Raw genomic sequence first — 19,606 nt, forward strand, 5'->3', positions numbered from 1 at the left:
GTTATCCTTTTGGAAGTTGTAGTACACATCATGGTGAATCCTCATAAATTAACTTAGATTACTCACTGATTTTCCTTCAGATTATATTTCAAAAAATGGCATGTTTCTCCTTTTGAGTAAGCTTAAAGTTAGAATCCCTGGATATGGTAACTGCCCTCCTGGAAGTTTGATGGGGCCATCAGTCTGCTCTATCTAAATTCTGAGGCCAGGATTAGTTAAAGAAAGTGTTATTGTGTGTCAGCTCTGATGGCTATCAAGTGAACCCAAAACGAAAGTAAAGGCATGTTGAACTTCAGTTGATGACCAAATCAGATATGGTGATAATGTTGATGACTTTGCTGACACGCTGCAAGTTATTCTAATTAAAGGATAATTAGTTGGAGATTGTAGTGAAACTACATTCTAACTTGAGTAGAGAGATGGATCAAAATAACAGATAATGGTTGGGATTGGGAGTGAGTAGAGAGGGAGGAATTGATTATGATGTCACCTGATAAATACAAGTGTATAGTGGGGGTTGTTTAGCTGTGGTTCAGAAGGAGTATGGGTGATCATGGCAAAAGATTTTGCTGGACAGCAGCCTTTCACCTGAGCCACAAGCAGTGCTGTAAAACTGACTGAACTGCAGGAACTGGCAGCTCCTAATTCCTTCCCTCTACTGGGTTTTCTAGTCAAGGAATTTTTAGTCAACCCAGTCAGCCAAGTTATGGCGCATGTCTGGGGCAAGTGAGGCTTGAACCTGATCCTTTGTCCCAGAGGTAGGGACATTATCTCTGCACTACAAGGTGAGGGAATCAAACCACAGCCATTTAACTAGGAACAAAATTTAGGCCAATCAAGCCTGTCCCACTATTCAATTAGATCATGACTGATCTTTTACCTTAATGCCATATTCCCTTACCATTTCTATATCCCTTAACATCAGTAGTCTCCAAAAACCTATCAATTTCTTACTTGAACATTTTCAATGCTTAAGTTTCCAAGAGAATGCCAAAAATTCACCATCATCTGAGTGAAGAAATCCCTCTTGATCTAAGTGCCTGTCCTTTATCCTGAGGTTACCTGTCGTGGTTCTGGTCCTCATCAACCAGGGGAAACATCTTACATCCCTCCATTGTGTCATCCTTACAGGAATATTCAACAAGGTTACCTCTTATTCTTTGAAATTCTGGGGGGAGAAAGGCCAATCTGTCTTCATAAGACGAGAACACTCACAAACCTGTCATCCTACAGGTTAATTTGGTGAATTTCAGTTGAACTCCCTCTATAGCAAGTGTATCCTTCCTAACATAAGGAGAGCAAAATTGTACATAATGCTCCACGTAGAGTCACACTAATGTTCTATACAACTACAGCGAGAAATTTTTACTCCTGCACTTAAATGTCTTTGAAATGAACGCCAACATATTGTTGGTATTCCAATTTCTTTGCTGCGCCTGCATGCTGGCTTTTAGTGACTCATTGACAGAATCAGCACAGGGCATTCATATATCCCCAACATACCATAATTTCAGAAATATACTGTGTTTAAGTTTTTTTTTCTACCAAAGTGAATAACTTTATACTTATTCACATTATATTCCATCTGCTATGTTCAAGCTCATTCACTTAGCCTTCTCACGGCCTCTTGCAGTCTCTTTGATTCCTTCTCACAACTCACTTTCCCAGCATGTTTAGTATCATTGGCAAATTGGGAAATGTTATATTTGGTCCCTAAATCGAAGTCATTCGTATTGATTATGAACAGCCGTGGATCCAACACTGAATCTTGTGGTATACTATAAGTAAAAGCTGGCAATCCTGAGAATGATCCATTCATTCCTATTTTCTGTTTTCTGACTGTTGACCAGTACTCAGTCTGTAATAGTATAATTTCTGACTCTGATTTTATTTACTAATCGCTGTGTGGGACCTTACCTAAAGTCTTCTGAAAATCCAAATACACCACATCCATCAGTACTCCTTTATCTGTGTACAAGTAATGCCCTCAAAACTTTGACACGTTTATCAAACAGATTTCCCTTTCAGTTATCCACATTGGCTCTGCTATTTTTGCCATTCCTTGCTAAATGTTCAGCTGCTGCCACCTTTAGAATAGATTTTCACATTTTCTGTACTACTGACATCAAGCTAACAGGTCTATTGTTCTTCATCCCTTCTTAAATAGTGAGGTTGAATTTCCTATCTTGCAATCAGCGGGAACCTTTCCAGAATCTATAGTATGACTAAAGATAATTGTTGAGTCCAGTATCTCTACAACTATTCCTCCAACACTGTAATGAAACTAACCTGGTCCAGGAGATTTATCAACGTTTAATCCAGCCAATTCTTCAAGTGTTATCTCATTACTAATAATAATTTCTTTTTGTCCCTCAGTTATACAAGTCTGTTGGTTGGCTAGTATTTCTGGGAGATTTTCTGTATCTTCTTCAGTGAAGCTAGACGTAAAGTAACTGTTTAGTTTCCCTGCCCTATTGCTATTCTCTACTTTCCAGTCACAGTTTGTAATGGCACCATTTTTACCATTGCTAATTTTTTTCTTATCACGTTGATAGAAGCACTATCTCGCTAGCTGCACTACAAGTCCCTTTTCCATTTCCTTATGGGTCCTAAGTTCATTAAACTTCCAAAGTCTGAAAACAACAAAACCTGGTAATGTATAATCAATTAACTGAAATGTGTTAGTGAGGCCAGAACTAGGAAGATAATATAGTTGAATGCATGTCTAAAAAACTGGTATAGGAGGGTTAAAGATTTAGATCTTTGGGATCTCATTCCAGGTGAGGAGAGATCTGTCCAAGTAAGACAGGTTGCAAATAAACTGGAGGTACATTAACATCCTTTCAGGGAGGTTTGCTAGTGTCACTCGGGAGGGTTTAAACTAGTGCGGCAGAGGGGTTGAGAACCAAAACACTGGGTCAGCATGTGGAGTGATTGAGGAGAAGGTAGCGTGTTATGGACCAGACCAGACCCCCTCGAAATATTTTTTAAAAGGTAGCCTAGACCCCAACGTTTACATATTTTAAAGGTAGATGTGAGCTGTGTGTTCCAGATATGATGCGACAGGTCAAACTGTAAGCAAAACACAATTTATTTAACACTACAGTTAAAATACAAACAAAAGAAAGAAGAATCTAGAATAACTTAGCTGCTGGAAAATGTAACCGAATACAGTGCTAATTGCTAATTCACCCTTCCAATATAGTAACATCCCATAAACCCAGACCTTGGTAAAAAGGTACATTTAGACTTTAGACTCAGATTCTTAAATGTTGCTCTCCAATCCAGGAGGAAACAATGCCAAGAGAGGTTTCAGGGAAGTAACAACTAGGAATCATTCAGTGAGGCTTTAACTCTTCTGGAACACCAAACAGTGTCTGACTGCTGCAACTGAAAAAACAAGAAAGCATAGTCTGTGAGAGATAGCCACTCCCCTTCCATTGTTCCATTTGTTTCAAAAACACCTAAAGGCTTCCTAGGTTATTTACTTTAAGCCATTTTCAATAGCCAGTTTGTTACCTCTGCCTTTATAACCTCTCCTCAAAAAAATCCCAGGACAAAACAATCTTTCTAAAGTGACAGCATCGTTACCAGAGGAAGACAAGCAGGGGCAGGTTAATGAACATGGCCGGACGATTGATCTAAACTATACTTATTTTAATGCAGGGAGTATATCAGGTAAAGCAGATGAGCTTAAAGCCTGAATTGGTACATAGAACTACGATGTAGTAGCCATTTCAGAAATTTGGTTGAGAGAAGGGCAGGACTGGCAGCTCAACATTCCAGGGTTTAGATGTTTCAGGCCTGATACAGGGGATAGAAAAGGAAGGAGGGGGGAGTTGTATTACTGTTTTAGGAGAGTGCAACAGCTGCACTAAGGCAGGAATATGAAGGAAGCAGGAAAGAACTTAAACAATCAATTAGAAGGGCTAAAAGGGGCCATGAAATGTCCTTGGCAAGTAGGATTAAGCAGAATCCCAAGGCATGTTACCTGTATATTAGGAGAAAGAGGGTAGCTAGTGCAATGGTAAATCCACTCAAGGACAAAGGAGGGAATGTATGCATCTAGCTGGAGAAAGTGGGTGAGGACCTTAATGAATACTTCACATTGGTATTCACCAAGGAGAAGGACATGGGTGACGATAAGATTAGGGAGGGGTATGTTGATATTTTAGACATTGTGAATATTAAGAAGGAGGAGGTATTAGGTATCTTGAAAATCATTAAGGTAGATAAGTTACCAGGGCCTGGTAGAATCTGCCCCAGGATACTAGGGGAAGCAAGGGAGGAGATTGCTGGGTCCTTGACAGAGATCTTTGTCTCCTTTTTAGCCACAAGTGAGGTCCTAGAAGGCTGGAGAATAGCCTGTTGACTCTTTGTTAAAAGGGACAACAAAGATAATCCAGGAAATTATAGACCATTGAGTCTTACACAGGTGGTAAAGAAATAATGAGGGAAGATTCTTGTGGACAGAATTTACGCACATTTGGAAAATAATGGATGTATTAGGGATAGTTAGCATGTCTTTATGCTAGGGAGATCTTGTCTCACAAATTTGTTTTTGCTGAGGACGTAACGAAGATGAATGATAGGGTTAGGGCAGTGGATGTTATCAACTGTGGACTTTCATTAAAGCATTTGACAAGGTCCTTTATGATAGGCTGGTCCAGAAGATTCAATCACTTGAGGTCCAGGAGGGGGTGAAGGGAGTGGGATGTTGACAAATTGGAGACAAAATTGGCTGAGCCATAGAACACAGAGGGTAGTTGAGGAGGAGTGTTTTCTTTCTGACTGGAGCCCTGTGAATGGTGGTGTTCAGCAGGGATTATTGCTGGAACCTCTGTTGTTTGTAAAATATGTAAATTATGTGGATGACAAAGTAGGTTGCCTGATTAGTAAGTTTGCAGACAACATGAAAATTGGTGGAGTTGTTATTAGTGAGGATTGTTGTCAAAGGATACAGCAGTGTGCAGATCAGTTGCAGTGTTGGTTGAAGAAATAGCAGGTGAAATTTAATCTGAACAAGTGTGAAGTGATACACTTTGGGATGTCAAATGTGAGAGGAATGTGTACTGTAAATGGCAGGATCCTTAGGAACATTGACATTATGAAGATCTTGGGGTGCAAGTCCATAGTTCACTGAAACGCAAGTCGATAAGCTAGTAAAGAAGGCATACGGCATGCTTGCCCTCATCATTCAAAGCATTGAATATACAAGTTGGCAACTCATGTTGCGGCTATTTGGAGTATCTCTATAGGGAGGATGTGGCATTGGAGAGGGTGCAAAATTGGTTCACTAGAATGTTGCCAGCATTGGATTGTGTTAGCTAAAAGGAAAGTCTAGGCATACATGGATTGTTTTTGCTAAAGTACTGAGGCTAAGGGGTGACCTGATGGAAGTATACAAAAGTATGAGAGGTGTAGATAAGGTGGATAATCGTAGGCTTTTATTCCCCGGGGTGAAAACATCAAATTCTAAGGAGCATAGGTTTAAGGTGAGAGGGGAAAGTTTAAGGGATATGTGCAAGGCAATTTTTTTAAGCAGAGGGTGTTAGATGCCTGGAACACACTACCAGGGGAGGCGGCAGAAACAGATACAATAGCAATGTTAAGGAGGCATAAGCACATGAATAGACAGCGAAAAGAGGGATACAGACCACATGCAGGCAAATGGAATTAGTTTAGAAAGGCAGCATGATCAGCACAGACATGGTGGACCAAAGGGCCTGTTCCTATACCATAATGTTCTGTGTTCTATGGAGAGAAATAGTGGGTAGTATTTGATGAGTGATTTTGACAGATAAGTGGGATAAGTGCTCTCTCTGAGTTAGTCATTGACTTGAATTTGGCTAATCAGTGGACATTGTTCATGTTCTTGATGACTCTAAATTAGGAGGAATTGGTTTTGAAGAATTCAAAATGGACACGTCTCTCAAAAACCTACAGAAAGAGGGTGCAAAATGTTGAAATGGGCAATATTTGTATCCAATAAAACAGTCAAGACTTCACCCAGAGATAGCAAGGACTGCCAATGCTGGAGTCAGAGATAAAAAAAAGTGTGGAGTTGGAGGAACACAGCAGGCCAGGCAGCATCAGAGGAGCAGGAAAGTTGACGTTTCAGGTCGGGACCCTTCTTCAGAAATTGGCAAGGGGAAGGGAGCTCAGAAATAACTAGAGAGAGGAGGGGTGGGGCTGAGGAAGATAAGTGGGATGGCGATAGGTGAGTGTAGGTAGGCAGTGGTGGGGTCAGTGAGGTGGAAGGAGCGGATAGGTGGGAGAGAAGACGGACAGATCAAGGAGACATGGATGAGAAGGAGGGTCGGTCAGGGGATGAGGCCAGGGGTGGGGAGATTTTGAAACTGGTAAAATCCACATTTAGGCGATTGGGTTGTAGGCTCCCAAGGCTGAAAATAAGGTCCTGCTCCTCCAGTTTCCGGGTGGCATCGCTGCGACACTGGAGGAGGCCCAGGATGGACATGTCACCAAGGGAGTGGGAGAGGGAGTTGAAGTGGTCGTGACTGGCAGGTATAGTCGTTTGTCATGATCCGAGCATGGGTGCGCCACAAAGTGGTCTCCAAGCCTCCACTTGGTTTCCCTGATGTAGGAGAGGCCACATCAGGAACAACGGATGCAGTAGACCACATTAGCGATGTGCAGGTGAACATCTGCCTGATGTAGAAGGTTTTTGTTGGGTCCTTGGATGGAGATGAGGGGTGATGTGTAGGGGCAGGTGTAGCACTTCCTGTGGTTGTAGGGAAAGGTGCTGGGGGTGGTGGGACTAATGGGGAGTGTGGAGCAGATGAGGGAGTTGCAGAGAGAGCGATCCCTACGGAAGGCAGAATGGGTGGGAAGGGAAATATATCCTTGGCTGTGGGGTCAGATTGCAAGTGGCGGAGAATGATACGTTGAATCTGGAGGTTAATGGGGTCATATGTGAGGACGAGGGGGCAAGAAAATAAGTAACATTAATATTGCCCAATTTTAGCCAGAGTGTCTAAGAAATAAAGGCAGCATCTATGGAGACACACAGACTTAACAGTAACTCTATGTGAATCCCTACAGCAGTTTTTCAGCACATTTATTGCATTTTGCTATTGCATTAAACTGAAAAATAACTTTGGAAATAGCCATCAAAAGATAATTTTAAACAGTTTTGTCGTAAACTCTTACAAACCACTACCAACCAAACATATAACATGTACAGATGTGACATGTACAAATAAATATAAATGAATTACATGATTTATCTTTTTGATACCTGAGTAAACATGGCCTGAGCTTTGAGTATTGGAAATAGGCTATTCATTTTCTGTGAATTAACTGCATTTCTGACTCTATTTCTTTCATGACAAGGGGTACTCTATTGATTCATAGTATGTCACTGGTACTGTTAAAGAATTGCTGGACTTGGCATTTACAATGTTTAGTCAGTGATTAGCACAAAACAGCAAACATTCCAGGTGATGCAGCACTTCAACTGCACTTCCGAGAATCCAGTCTACTGCATTCACAGCTCACAATGTGGTCTCTTCTTTGTTGGGTAACCATTTCGCAGAACATCTGCATTCTGCCTGCTAAAAGGCCCCTGAGCTTCCAGTCACCTGCCACTTTAACATACCACCCTGTTCCTTGGGCAATGCCTCTGTCTCAGGTTTGCTGCAGTGTTCCAGTGAAGCTCAGCACAAGGTGGAAGAACGACACCTCATTTTCTGCCTAGGACCCTGCCACCCTCTGGACTCAATATCAAGTTCCATAATTTTAGGGTCTGAACTCTCCCATGGTCCCAGCCCCCTATCCCACACATCAGGCCTTGTTATCTCACAACCTGCCAATACACACGACCTACTGTTAGTCACTAACAGTCCCCATTAACAGCTGTTCTCCCTCCCAGCCCGATCATTAACAACTCCTTTGTCTATCTAACTGCTGTTCTCTCTCTTTGGGCTCTATTCCCACCTATTGTTTAATCCCAACCCTCTCCCTTCCCTATCCCCTGCATACAAACCGCCAATTTCCCAACTACCATCAGTTCTGAGGAAGGGTCATCAGCCCTGAAATGTTAACTCTGATTTTTTTCCTTCACAGACACTGCCAGGACTGCTGAGCTTTTCCAGCAACTTCTGTTTTTTGTAGCAAACAGTCCATTTCTGGACTGATTATAAACAAAGAAACAAAGAAACCTACAGCACAGGAACAGGCCCTTCGGCTCTCCAAGCCTGCGCCGATCAAGATCCTCTGTCCAACCTGTCATCTATTTTCTAACGGTCTGTGTCCATTTGCTCCATGCCCATCCATGTACCTGTCCAAATATTATCTGAAAAGACGCTAACATGTCTGCGCCTACCACCTCTGCTGGCAACGCGTTCCAGGCGTCCACCACCCTCTGTATAAAGAATTTACCGCGCATATCTCCCTTCAACTTTCCTCCTCTCACTTTGAACTCATGACCCCTAGTAATTGAGTCCCCCACTTTGGGAAAAAGCTTTTTGCTATCCACCCTGTCTATACCCCTCATGATTTTGTAGACCTCAATCAGGGACCCCCTCAATCTCCGTCTTTCCAATGAAAATAATCCTAATCTATTCAAGCTCTCATCATAGCTAGCACCCTCCATACCAGGCAACATCCTGGTGAACCTCCTCTGCACCCTCTCCAAAGCATCCACATCCTTTTGGTAATGTGGCGACCAGAACTGTACACAGTACTCCAAATGTGGCCGAACCAAAGTCCTATACAACTGCAACATGACCTGCCAACTCTTGAACTCACTACCCCACCCAATGAAGGAAAGCATGCCATATGCCTTCTTGACCACCCTATTGACCTATGTTGCCACCTTCAGGGAACAATGGACCTGAACACCCAGATCTCTCTGTGCATCAAATTTCCCTAGGACTTTTCCATTTACTGTACAGTTCGCCCTTGGATTTGATCTTCCAAAATGTATCACCTCGCATTTGCCCAGATGGAATTCCATCTGCCATTTATCTGCCCAACTCTCCAATCTATCTATATTCTGCTGTAATTTCTGACAGTCCCCTTCACTATCAGCTACTCCAGCAATCTTAGTGTCATCAGCAAACTTGCTAATCAGACCACCTACACCTTCCTCCAGATCATTTACATATACCACAAACAACAGTGGTCCCAGCACAGATCTCTGTGGAACACCACTGGTTACAGGTCTCCAATTTGAGAAACTCCCTTCTACTACTACCCTCTGTATCCTGTTGCCCAGCCAGTTTTTTATCCATCTAGCTAGCACACCCTGGACCCCATGTGACTTCACTTTCTCCATCAGTTATAAAGTTAGTCCAATACAAATTGAAACATTTCAAGATTTAACTGAGGCACAAACATGTGAATGCATTGTCTCAAGTTCCTTACAGTGACACATAAGTGAAATGTTTAATCCTAGAAGGAACTATTGTTTAGGGTGTTTAAAGTGATACAAAGTGTTAGCAAGTTCAATTATCGGGAAAGATTTATCAGTCTTGGAAGGAGGGTATCCCTGTGGAGAAATGCAAATGATTAAACTTGAACACAAACAGCAACAAGGTATTTTAAGTTGTGAGAGATAATGGGAACTGCAGATGCTGGAGAATACGAGATAACAAACTGTGGTGCTGGATGAACACAGCAGGCCAAGCAGCATCTTAGGAGCACAAAAGCTGATGTTTCAGGCCTAGACTCTTCATCAGAAAAGGGCTTACTTTTAAGGCCTACTTTATCATTCTCATTTCATTACAAGTCTCAGTATCCTTTCTACATCTCTTATCATCATTACTTCAGAGTGAGTTTTGGTCCCCTTTTTCAGCACCTCAGGGAGTATGCATTAGGGCTTTCTGGTGAAAGTTGTTTCCCTTCCTGGGCAGGGTAACGCCTCCCTGTGATTGAAAATATATCTGGATAATATGATAGCAAAGACTTCAAAATGGATACGCTAATATTTTCCATATTTGAATTTCCTGTGCCTTCAGCATGGACTAAATGTAGCCAATGACATAAATCAACTGAGCTGTTCAAATAGATCCACTCCCATGCTAGGAAATGAGGGTGTAATTTTAGTAAATTTTAGCTGTAATGAACTTTCTTACTGCATTTCTGTCTATTTCATCTTCTAGCAATGTTTGACCTCCCACAAAACTGGAGTTACATGAAAAATCAGGAGGTGTTGAGAGTTCTTCTTCAGTCAGGTACACCAGAGTACGAAGCGGTAGTACGAACATTCAGGAAATCTTGTGGGACGACAGTTGTTGACATTGTCAAGGTGTGCATGTTCAATATGTTCAAGAACATTTGATTTGGTATGCTTTTGCTTTTTATTTAATTTTGTCCTGCACAGCAAGCAACAGCAAACTTTAACTGATGCCTTATGAACTGGCAAACTCAATAAACCAGCAAAAATTATACACTGCAAACACCGGGAAGTTCGTCATATTATTCGGCCCAATTATTACTTTTTTTTTTAATTTATTCACCTCAACATGTTGATCAATGGAATCAATGGCACGAAATATCAACAGTTGATTCAATTTCTCCTTAAATACTGCAATGTCAGTAGAAGGTGTGAGTGAGAAGTCTTTATGCCAGTGAGTTTTATTTAAGGCAAAGTTGAATTATTATTTAAGTAATTCATGCTGTAACTAAAGTATAATGTGTATGTCATCTGCAATATGTTTTTATTCCGTAATGTGGTTCTTATGTTGATAATGTGGACCTTTTGTTTATCTGGATGATTTGATCAACCAGCACACTCGTGATCGCATAGGTGTCATTTCATAAAAAGATTGCTGCATGAAGATCTCAGCTATTGAGGTATTGTGTGCTAGAGCTTTGTTTCAGTTAAATTTGATGAAATATACGTAATTCTAGTTTGACAGTCATTCACTTATTTATATATAGTATGTTAAAAATCTTATCTCTATTTGTTCTTCCCTCATCTGGTGGTGGCACTTTAGCTTCTCAGGTTCTTCATTCTCAAATCGTCAACTTTTTGCTTTGAGAAACCTGCCACCTAAACTAAGGAGAGGGACTAGTGCAGCAGGCAATAAAAGCCTTTTCACTTACCCACTTGAGTCAGCCCACACATCTGTTCAGCTTCTCTCTCTTTGGAGACACCCTTTCATTCTGACTGCAGTTACCTACACCATAAGAACTCCCACCTTTACCCCAACCCATTCACCTGACTACAATCGCCCCATCTCACCGTCTTCCTCTTACCTGCACTCAAGCCTACCCCAACTCTGTCTCTTCCTTGATCCCTCAAGCCACCGAAGGATGACATAGAATATATGCACAGTATCAGGCCATACAACCCAGGCAGTCTGAGATAACAAGGTGTAGAGCTGGATGAACACAGCAGGCCAAGCAGCATCAGAGGAGCAGGAAAGCTGACATTTCGGGCCTAGACCCTTCCTAGACCCTGCTTGGCCTGCTGTGGTCATCCAGCACTACACCTTGTTATCTCAGATTCTCCAGCATCTGCAGTTCCTACTATCTCTGAACCCAGACAGTTTATTTAGTTCTATAACATTTATATTTCACTTGAGCCTATCTTCATCTAATTCTGCTGTTGTAAGCTTCTATTATCTTTTCCTTCTCATGCTTACCAAGTTTTCCCTTAAATATTCCCATGCTCCTTTCTACAACTTCTCCACTGATTGGGTTCCAATCTAACACAGAAGAAAATAGTTTTGAGTGTTGGAGGCCAATCATCTCATTCCCGGGCAACGCTGCAGGAATGCCTCACAGCAGTCTCCTAAGGCCAACCATCTTCAGCTGCTTCCTCCTCCCATTTAGAAAAAGGTCAGAAATGGGGATGTGCACTAACGATTGCACAATGTTCAGCGCCATTCACTATGCTTCAGACACTGAAGTAATTTCTGTCCAGATGCAGCCAGATGTGGACAACATCCAGGTCTGGGCTAACAAGTGGTAGTAACATTCATGCCACGTAAGTGTTAGGCAATGACTATCTCCAACAAGAGAGAATCTAATCTTTAACACTTAGTCCCATTATTATCACTGCATACCCCACTACCAACATTTCAGGCGTTACTATTGACTAGGATCAGCCATATAAATATTGTGGTTATAAGAGCAGCTGAGAGGCTAAGGAACCCTGCAGCAAGTAATTGACTCAGAGACAGTAGGAACAGCAGATTCTGGAGAATCTGAGATAACAAGGTGTAGAGCTGGATGAACACAGCAGGCGAAGCAGCATCAGAGGAGCAGGAAAGCTGATGTTTCAGGCCTAGGTCCTTCCCTAGGCCCGAAACATCACTTTCCTGCTCCTCTGATGTTGCTTGGCCTGCTGTGTTCATCCAGCTCTACACCTTGTTATCGCAAGTAATTGATTTCCTGACTCCACAAAGCTTGCTCACCGTGTACAAAGTAAAAGTCAGGAGTACAGTGGAATACTCTCTATTTCCCTGGAAGAGTGTAGCTCCAACAAAACACTTAAGAATCTCAATACCATCCAAGGTAAAATATTCCACTTGAATGGTGCACCATCTATCATCCCCAACATTCATTCTGTCTCTGCAATGGCAGCAGGTTGTACCATCTTCGAGATGTACTACAGAAACTCACCTTCAACAGCACTTTCCAAACCTATGGCCTCCACCACCTAGAAGAACAAGGGCTGTAGACGCATGGTGATAGCACCATGTGCACTTTCCTCTTCAAGTCACATGCCATCCTGACTTGGATCTATATTGCTGTTCCTTCACTGCTGCTGGATCAAAATTCTTCTAAGTTTTTTTTTGTTGGTGGCTATCTTATATAGCTAGTTATGCTATTCCTCAGAAATAAAATGCTCTTTCTGTATCATTCAATTAAGCTTCACCCTTTTAAATACTTTTAGAGACCCAAACTCTACATCTTTCTCCTGACATGTATGCTACACATTGCTGCTATCATCCCTGTAAATCTTGCCTGCACCCGTTCTATTTCACTTTATAAAGGCATAATCAGCTCCAAGTGTAGTCTGAACAATGCTTGTTGCAACAACTTTCCTACTTTAAATTCTAACCTGAAAGAGTGAATATTGTTTGGTTCACTCTCATGAACTTTTAGTTGTTTATCTGTGGTGCATATTTTACGAAGCAGTCATCATTAATCCAGGACCCCTTTGTTCCTCTACACCACTTCAACTCACTCTCTCCAAGTAATAAAGTCCCTGTTGTTCCAACCAAAATGCGATTTGTGGATGACACCAAACTGGCTGTATAGTCACTACTGAGCAGGACTGCAATAAATGACCCGAGAACTTTAACACACTTGCAGAATGGGCAAATAATTTGTCAAATGAAGGTCACATTTTGGTAAGAAGAACTGGGGAAGTCACTTATGTTTTTGATTCCAAATCATGAACGTGAATTGTGAAGAGGCATTGTTTCCCTTACAGATCCCAGAAGAACTTGGCTGTCACTCAGTCTTTTGTCACAGCCACTAACTATCTTTTACTTGCATTACTTGCTCTTTGTCTTGAAGCCAAATAGCAAACAATCTATTTAGTCACATGTCTTCTTTCATCTTATTCACTAAAGGAGCATCAGGTGCACCAGAGGTTTGTAAAACATGACTTGTAAATCAGCTAGGATTGCTGTACCCCCATACATCCAGTACGGTTTGATAATGCTTCGCACCAGATGGAATTTATTAAGATATTGTTAGTTCCAATTGTCAATATGTTACTTGTACGTTAGGAACTAATACTATATATGTGTTGCATCCAGATCGAAAGGATTCAGAATCGCAAGCTTTGGCAAAGTTATTCTGTCAGAAAAAACACTGCAGAAAGAAAGTATCCTGGGGCAACTGTTGAGCAGATCCTTTACCATGGAACCACAAAGGAAATTTCCCAGAAAGTCAATAAAACTGGGTTCAACAGAAGCTTTTGTGGGAGAAATGGTAAGAACCTAAGAGAATGGAAGAACAGAAGATGCAATATTTAGGATGAAGATAGTCAGATAAAGAAAACTGGCAAATAGCGTTTTTGGGGTGACTTTTTTTCACATGAATGAACTTAATAGCTGCCTACTCTGAGTTTTTGTTAAGAATTTCAATTTGGATGCCAGTAGTTTTGGAAGAAAATACATAATTGACGAGTCATGGTTCACTGTTAATTGGCTAATGACAAACAGCGGAGGGAATACGATGTTCAGGCAGAAACATTAGTATTGAAGATACCTCAGAGTTTAGGGTCACTGTGATGATGCCAGGAATTGCAAATGTAGAAATAAGAGGAGCACAGAAAGATACAGAAATTAATTTAATGTGTCTTATTTTTAAATCTCAATGTTTGGATGGAGTGAAAATAGTATAGCATCCACAAAAGATAGTTGACAGAAATACATTTTCCTGTTCCCAACTTTTAAATTCTCTTTTCTGCATTCTTTTCCGTTTATACTGTTTCCTCTTCACTGTTTCTCAAGTTGCTGCTTAACCGATGTGAGCTAGCATTTGTAAATGGTTTCTATTGTTTCATTTTCTGAGAAGTGTTATTTTCCTTACTGGCCTAATGAAGTACATCCTGCAGTTTTAGAAAGGATATATACACACCCTACAACCTTGGCATATCTTCACAGTGATCATATGTGTTTTTTTGTAAAATGTACTGATGATTGAATGTGGGAGCATGGATGAGCCCCAGCTAATGCCAAAGAGCTTGCTTGGAAAGGGAAGTACATGTGGATTACTGTCTGCTTTTATTAAAGAATCTACTTAACGACAGTGAGAAATCTCATAACTACATATGTCTGGAAGAACTAGGTCAACACAACAAAATGTCAAAGGAAATTCTGAGCTTTAGTGGTACAATACTTTTCTCAGGTTCTATCATGATTTTTTTAATGCAGACCATAACAATACAATACATACTTCATGCCCAGACATTTTATTTAGATTGGCTTGGATCATCTGATTCAAACAGCCCTGTAGCACAGGACCTAGAAGAAGTCACAACACTCAAGTATGTTCAATATTTGCCCAGAAATTTCATTATTCCAATGGACAGAGAGATACAGCCTGGAGTTCAGCATGTATGCCTTAGACACTGACCCTGCCATTGCAGATGCTGTTGGGTGACCTAAACTTGCCCAGAAAGTTACTCTAGTATGCTCATACCTATCTATCCATCATGATAAGGTCCTGCGGAGTGTTGCTGATCAAAGAGATCATAGAGTGCGGGTTCATTGTTTCTTGAAAGTGGAGTTGCAGGCAGATAGAATAGTGAAGAAGGCACTTTGGTACGCTTTCCTTTACTGGTCAGTGCATTGAGTATACGAGTTGGGAGGTCATATCACAGCTGTACAGGACATTGGGTAGACCACTTTTCGAATATTAATGCAATTCCGGTCTCCCTGCTTTAAGAAGGATGTTGTGAAACTTTAAAAAAGGATTCAGAAAAGATGTACAAAGATGTTGCCAAGGTTGGAGGGCTTGAACTATAGGGACAGGCTGAATAGACAGGAGCTATTTTGTCTGGCGCGTCTGAGGCTGAGGGGTGCCGTTATAGAGGTTTCTAAAATCATGAGGGGCATGAATAGGGTAAATAGGCATGGTCTTTCCCCCAGAGTGTTTAAGGTGAGAGGGGAAAGATTTAATAGAGTTCTAAGGGGCAACTTTTTCAAGCAGAGTATGGTGTGTGTATGGAATGAGCTGACAGAGAAAGTGGTGGAGGCTGGTACAATTATAACATTTAAAAGGCATCTGGGTACGTATATGAATTGGAAAGGTTCAGAGGGACATGGGACAAATTCTGGCAATGGGATCCGATTAATTTCGGAACAAAAACAGAAGTTTCTGGAAAATTGCAGCAGTCTGGCAGCACCTGTGAAGAAAAATCAAAGTTAACATTTTGATCCAAAACATTAACTCTGATTTTTCTTCACAGATGCTGCCAGACCTGCTGAGCTTTTCCAGCAACCTCTGCTTTTGTTCCTGACTTACAGCATCTGCAGTTCTCTCAGTTTTTATCTACTTTGATTTAGGATGTGTGGTTGGCATGGATGAGTTGGACCGAAGGGTCCATTTCCATGCTGTATATCTCTATGACTATGACTCTGTGATGGTAGAAGTTGCACCAAGAATGTCTCCAAACGCATTTAGATGTAAACTTACTGAACAATTTACCTCACATTCTCACCCTCACGTAGTCTGATGGCACACCCTCCATGCCAATCTCCTCACTGCCAATCCATTTTAATACAGATGCTGGGTAATTGCCATCTGCTCTTCATCTTTCCATTGTTTATATTGCACAATCCAGATTTCTATATTACAAAGAGAAGCCACCAGGCATGTGGAAAATTGGTTTTAAAGTTGTTGAGAGAATATCATAATCCTGAAAATTGGCCCCTGTGTGCTGATGACCTGCAATCCAAAACAGGATCAGCAGAAAAATGGATTAAATTATGCTATAATTTCCAGATCATTCAGAGCTTTGAATGTACTATTTATAGCAGAGTCTTGAATTGCACTGTCATTTCATTAGATCAGCAGATGATCAATGCAAGTAATGACTGTAATTTTAAAAATTATTTACTTCTGATATGTGGGCATCATTTGTTGCCAGACAATACTTGTTTTTGAGAAGATGGTAGTGAGATGCCTTCTTGAAATAGTACGGTAAAAGTGATGATGTTCGGAAGGGAGCTCCAGGGTTTTGACACAGTGACACTGAATAAACAGCAATGTTTTTTTCCAAATCAGGATTGCGTGTAACTTGGAGGGACACTTGCAGGTGGTGGTGTTCCTATTTATCTGCTACCTTTGTTCTTCCAGGTGGTCGAGGTCATGGATTTGTAGGGTGCTGTTGAAGGAGCGTTGCTGTAGTGCATCTTGTAGATGGTACCTAATAATATATTTTTCATGTTTCAGCTACTCACTTTGGAAAAGGAACTTATTTTGCTTTGAATGCCTCGTATTCATGTGACGACAAATACTCTGCTCCTGATGTTGATGAATGTAAATATATCTATCAGGCACGAGTGGTTACTGGGAAGCTGTGCAAAGGAGAACAGAATATGCTGGAACCAGCCCCAGTCAATCCACAGATAGATTCAGCTGACCTTTGTGATTGTGCAGTGAATGATCTAAAGAAACCTTCCATTTTTGTTATTTTTTGCGATGATGGTGCATATCCAGAATACTTGATAACTTTCAAAACAAGAAAAGCATGAGTCCAAGATAACAAAGTGTGGAGCTGGATGAATACAGCAGGCCAAGCAGCATCTTAGGAGCACATAGCATGAGTCCAAACTAGTTCAATCAAGCTGTCATGCTTTTATGGCAAACTATTTTCTGAAGAAGGGTCTAGGCCCGAAACATCAGTCTTCCAACTCCTATGATGCTGCTTGGCCTGCTGTGTGCATCCAGCTCTGCACCTTGCTGTTTTAAAGTTTTATTCACGTTCCTAGAAAATTCAGCATACTGCAAGTTGCATTATTTAGTAGTCTGTTTGGAATGCTCTTTTGTGACTGGTTGCCAGAGTGTGCTGCTTACAATGTCCATGAAGCAATATTACTTCAAAGGACAAGAAAGTGTGCCTTATTTCTTTCACGTAAGTTCTCATCTAGGAAGTTGAACATAAAGTTGAATAATGTGAATAATGGAGTAGACCATTCATTGACGCTGATCTACCATTCAATTAGATCATAGCTGATCTTCTACCTCAATGCCACTTTCCTGCTAAATCTCCACGTCGCGTAATGTCATTAGTCTCCAGAAACCTACTGATTTCTGCCTTAAACATGCTCAATGTTTGAGCTTCCAAACAATCCTCTGGAGTAGACAATTCCCAAGATGCACCATTCTCCAAGTGGAGAAATTCCTCTAAACAGCTAAGATCTAGTTAAGTTTCAAGAATGATTGACACATAGCGGTGGCTCAGTGGTAAGCACTGCTGCCTCACAGCACCAGGGACCCAGGTTTGATTCTAGTCTTGGGTGACTGTCTGTGTGGAGTTTGCACATCCTCCATGTGTCTTTGTGGGCTCCTGCCGGGTGCTTGGTTTCTGCCCACAGTTCAAAGATGCATAGGTTAGGTGATTGGCCATGCTAAATTGCCCCGTAGTGTGCAACTTAGGTGAATTAGCCATGGTAAAATGTGGAATTATGGGAAGGTTAGTAGGGTTGTGAGTCTTGATGGTTGATGTGAACTCAATGGACCGTATGGCTTCTATCCGCTCTGCAGGGAATCTATGACATAGAATACAGATAATTTTCATTGATGACAATTATGATCATTGAAACTGCTTGAAATTGCCTTATTGAAATTGAAATTGAAATCTTTGAAATTAGCTTATGAATGAATTAACTTTGCATCTTTGCACTTTTTAATCTAAATGTTCATATTCTAAAGTGTGAATGATACAATGATGGGAATCTCTGTTTTGAGCTGTTATTGCTCAAAATAAGCTATAATTGCAGGGGGTTTTCTTCATACACTTTACAGTGAACTCATCTGTAGCCAGTCACCGTAATTAATTATGTGAAATTCACTGTAATATCTGATGCAAACCCCACCACAGATAAACACAGAAGTTGATGACAGTGATTTCACATTACTCAAAGGGTGTGCTCCTGAAGTGATCACAGATGGAAACAATTAGAAATCACTGATTTGACATTAACTTCCATTTCTGAAGTTATTTGTCTTACCATGAGGTAGTTGAAAATGTTCTGCCTTATTGATTGAGGTGTAGTTGTGGTTTTAGCATGTACCAATTTATACTTATATTTGAATAAGGTCTTTGGCCCTGATAAACTAATTTTGCATCTGTTGAAAGTCACATTTTCCCCATGACATGTTTTTAAAAAATCCCAGATATTTCAATGACTAAAATCTGTTTTCTAAAGCTTGTTGAAACCATTTATATGGCACCATGTTTATGTTGATTTCTGTAAAGTTGTAAAAAGAAATAAATAAAAAATTAACTGATATTTCCTGGTTATCTGTCTATAAGGATTATTTTTTCTGAAGAAGGGTCCCGACGCAAAACGTCAACTTTCCTGCTCTTCTGATGCTGCCTGGCCTGCTGAGTTCATCCAGCTCCACATTCTCTTATCTCTGACTCCAGCATCAGCAGCTCTTACTATCTATTAGAATTATTTGATGTGACCGGTCGCTTGGCTAGCTTGAAGCCATCTGTTTTGCAGAAGTAAAAGTTAACTTTGTGCTTCTAGAATCATTGGATGTTTGTGAAAATCCCTGTTTGAAATTGGTGGTAATTGTCATTTAGTTTCCATAGCAACATTCTGGTGTATGCAGTTATGATTTTGTTAACTGAATCGATTAAGGCTGTTTACGCTGCCTTAATAATGCCTTTCACTAATTCTGCTGTTCACTTACTCATTTAACTCACAATTGTATTAATTGAACAGGACTTTGTTCACAAAGGTTTTTGTAGTTCATCTCATGCACCATATTTTAATACAAACATCATCCCAAGGTAAACATAGAACATAGAACAGCACAGCACTGTACAGGCCCTTCAGCCCACGATGTTGTGACGAACTTTTACCCTTATCCTAAGGTCTATCTATCCACCCCTACCTTATACGATCATCCAGATGTCTATCTAATAGCTGCTTAAGTG

General features: G+C 40.9%; 1 protein-coding gene across 3 annotated transcripts in view; it reads left to right on the forward strand.

The window, feature by feature from the left end:
- parp14rs3 (poly(ADP-ribose) polymerase family member 14-related sequence 3) overlaps positions 1 to 18,952 on the forward strand; it is a 132,927-nt gene extending 113,975 nt beyond the window's left edge. For all 3 annotated transcript variants that reach the window (XM_048534287.2, XM_048534286.2, XM_048534288.2), the window contains exons 23-25: positions 10,125 to 10,270; positions 13,743 to 13,917; positions 16,888 to 18,952. In XM_048534287.2, the coding sequence (XP_048390244.2) occupies positions 10,125 to 10,270; positions 13,743 to 13,917; positions 16,888 to 17,189 (623 nt within the window). In that variant the 3' untranslated portion in view covers positions 17,190 to 18,952. The remainder of the gene's footprint in view (positions 1 to 10,124; positions 10,271 to 13,742; positions 13,918 to 16,887) is intronic.
- Positions 18,953 to 19,606: the final 654 nt, after the last annotated feature.

Source organism: Stegostoma tigrinum, chromosome 7 (genome assembly GCF_030684315.1).
Source record: "Stegostoma tigrinum isolate sSteTig4 chromosome 7, sSteTig4.hap1, whole genome shotgun sequence".
Classification (NCBI taxonomy): Eukaryota; Metazoa; Chordata; class Chondrichthyes; order Orectolobiformes; family Stegostomatidae; genus Stegostoma; species Stegostoma tigrinum.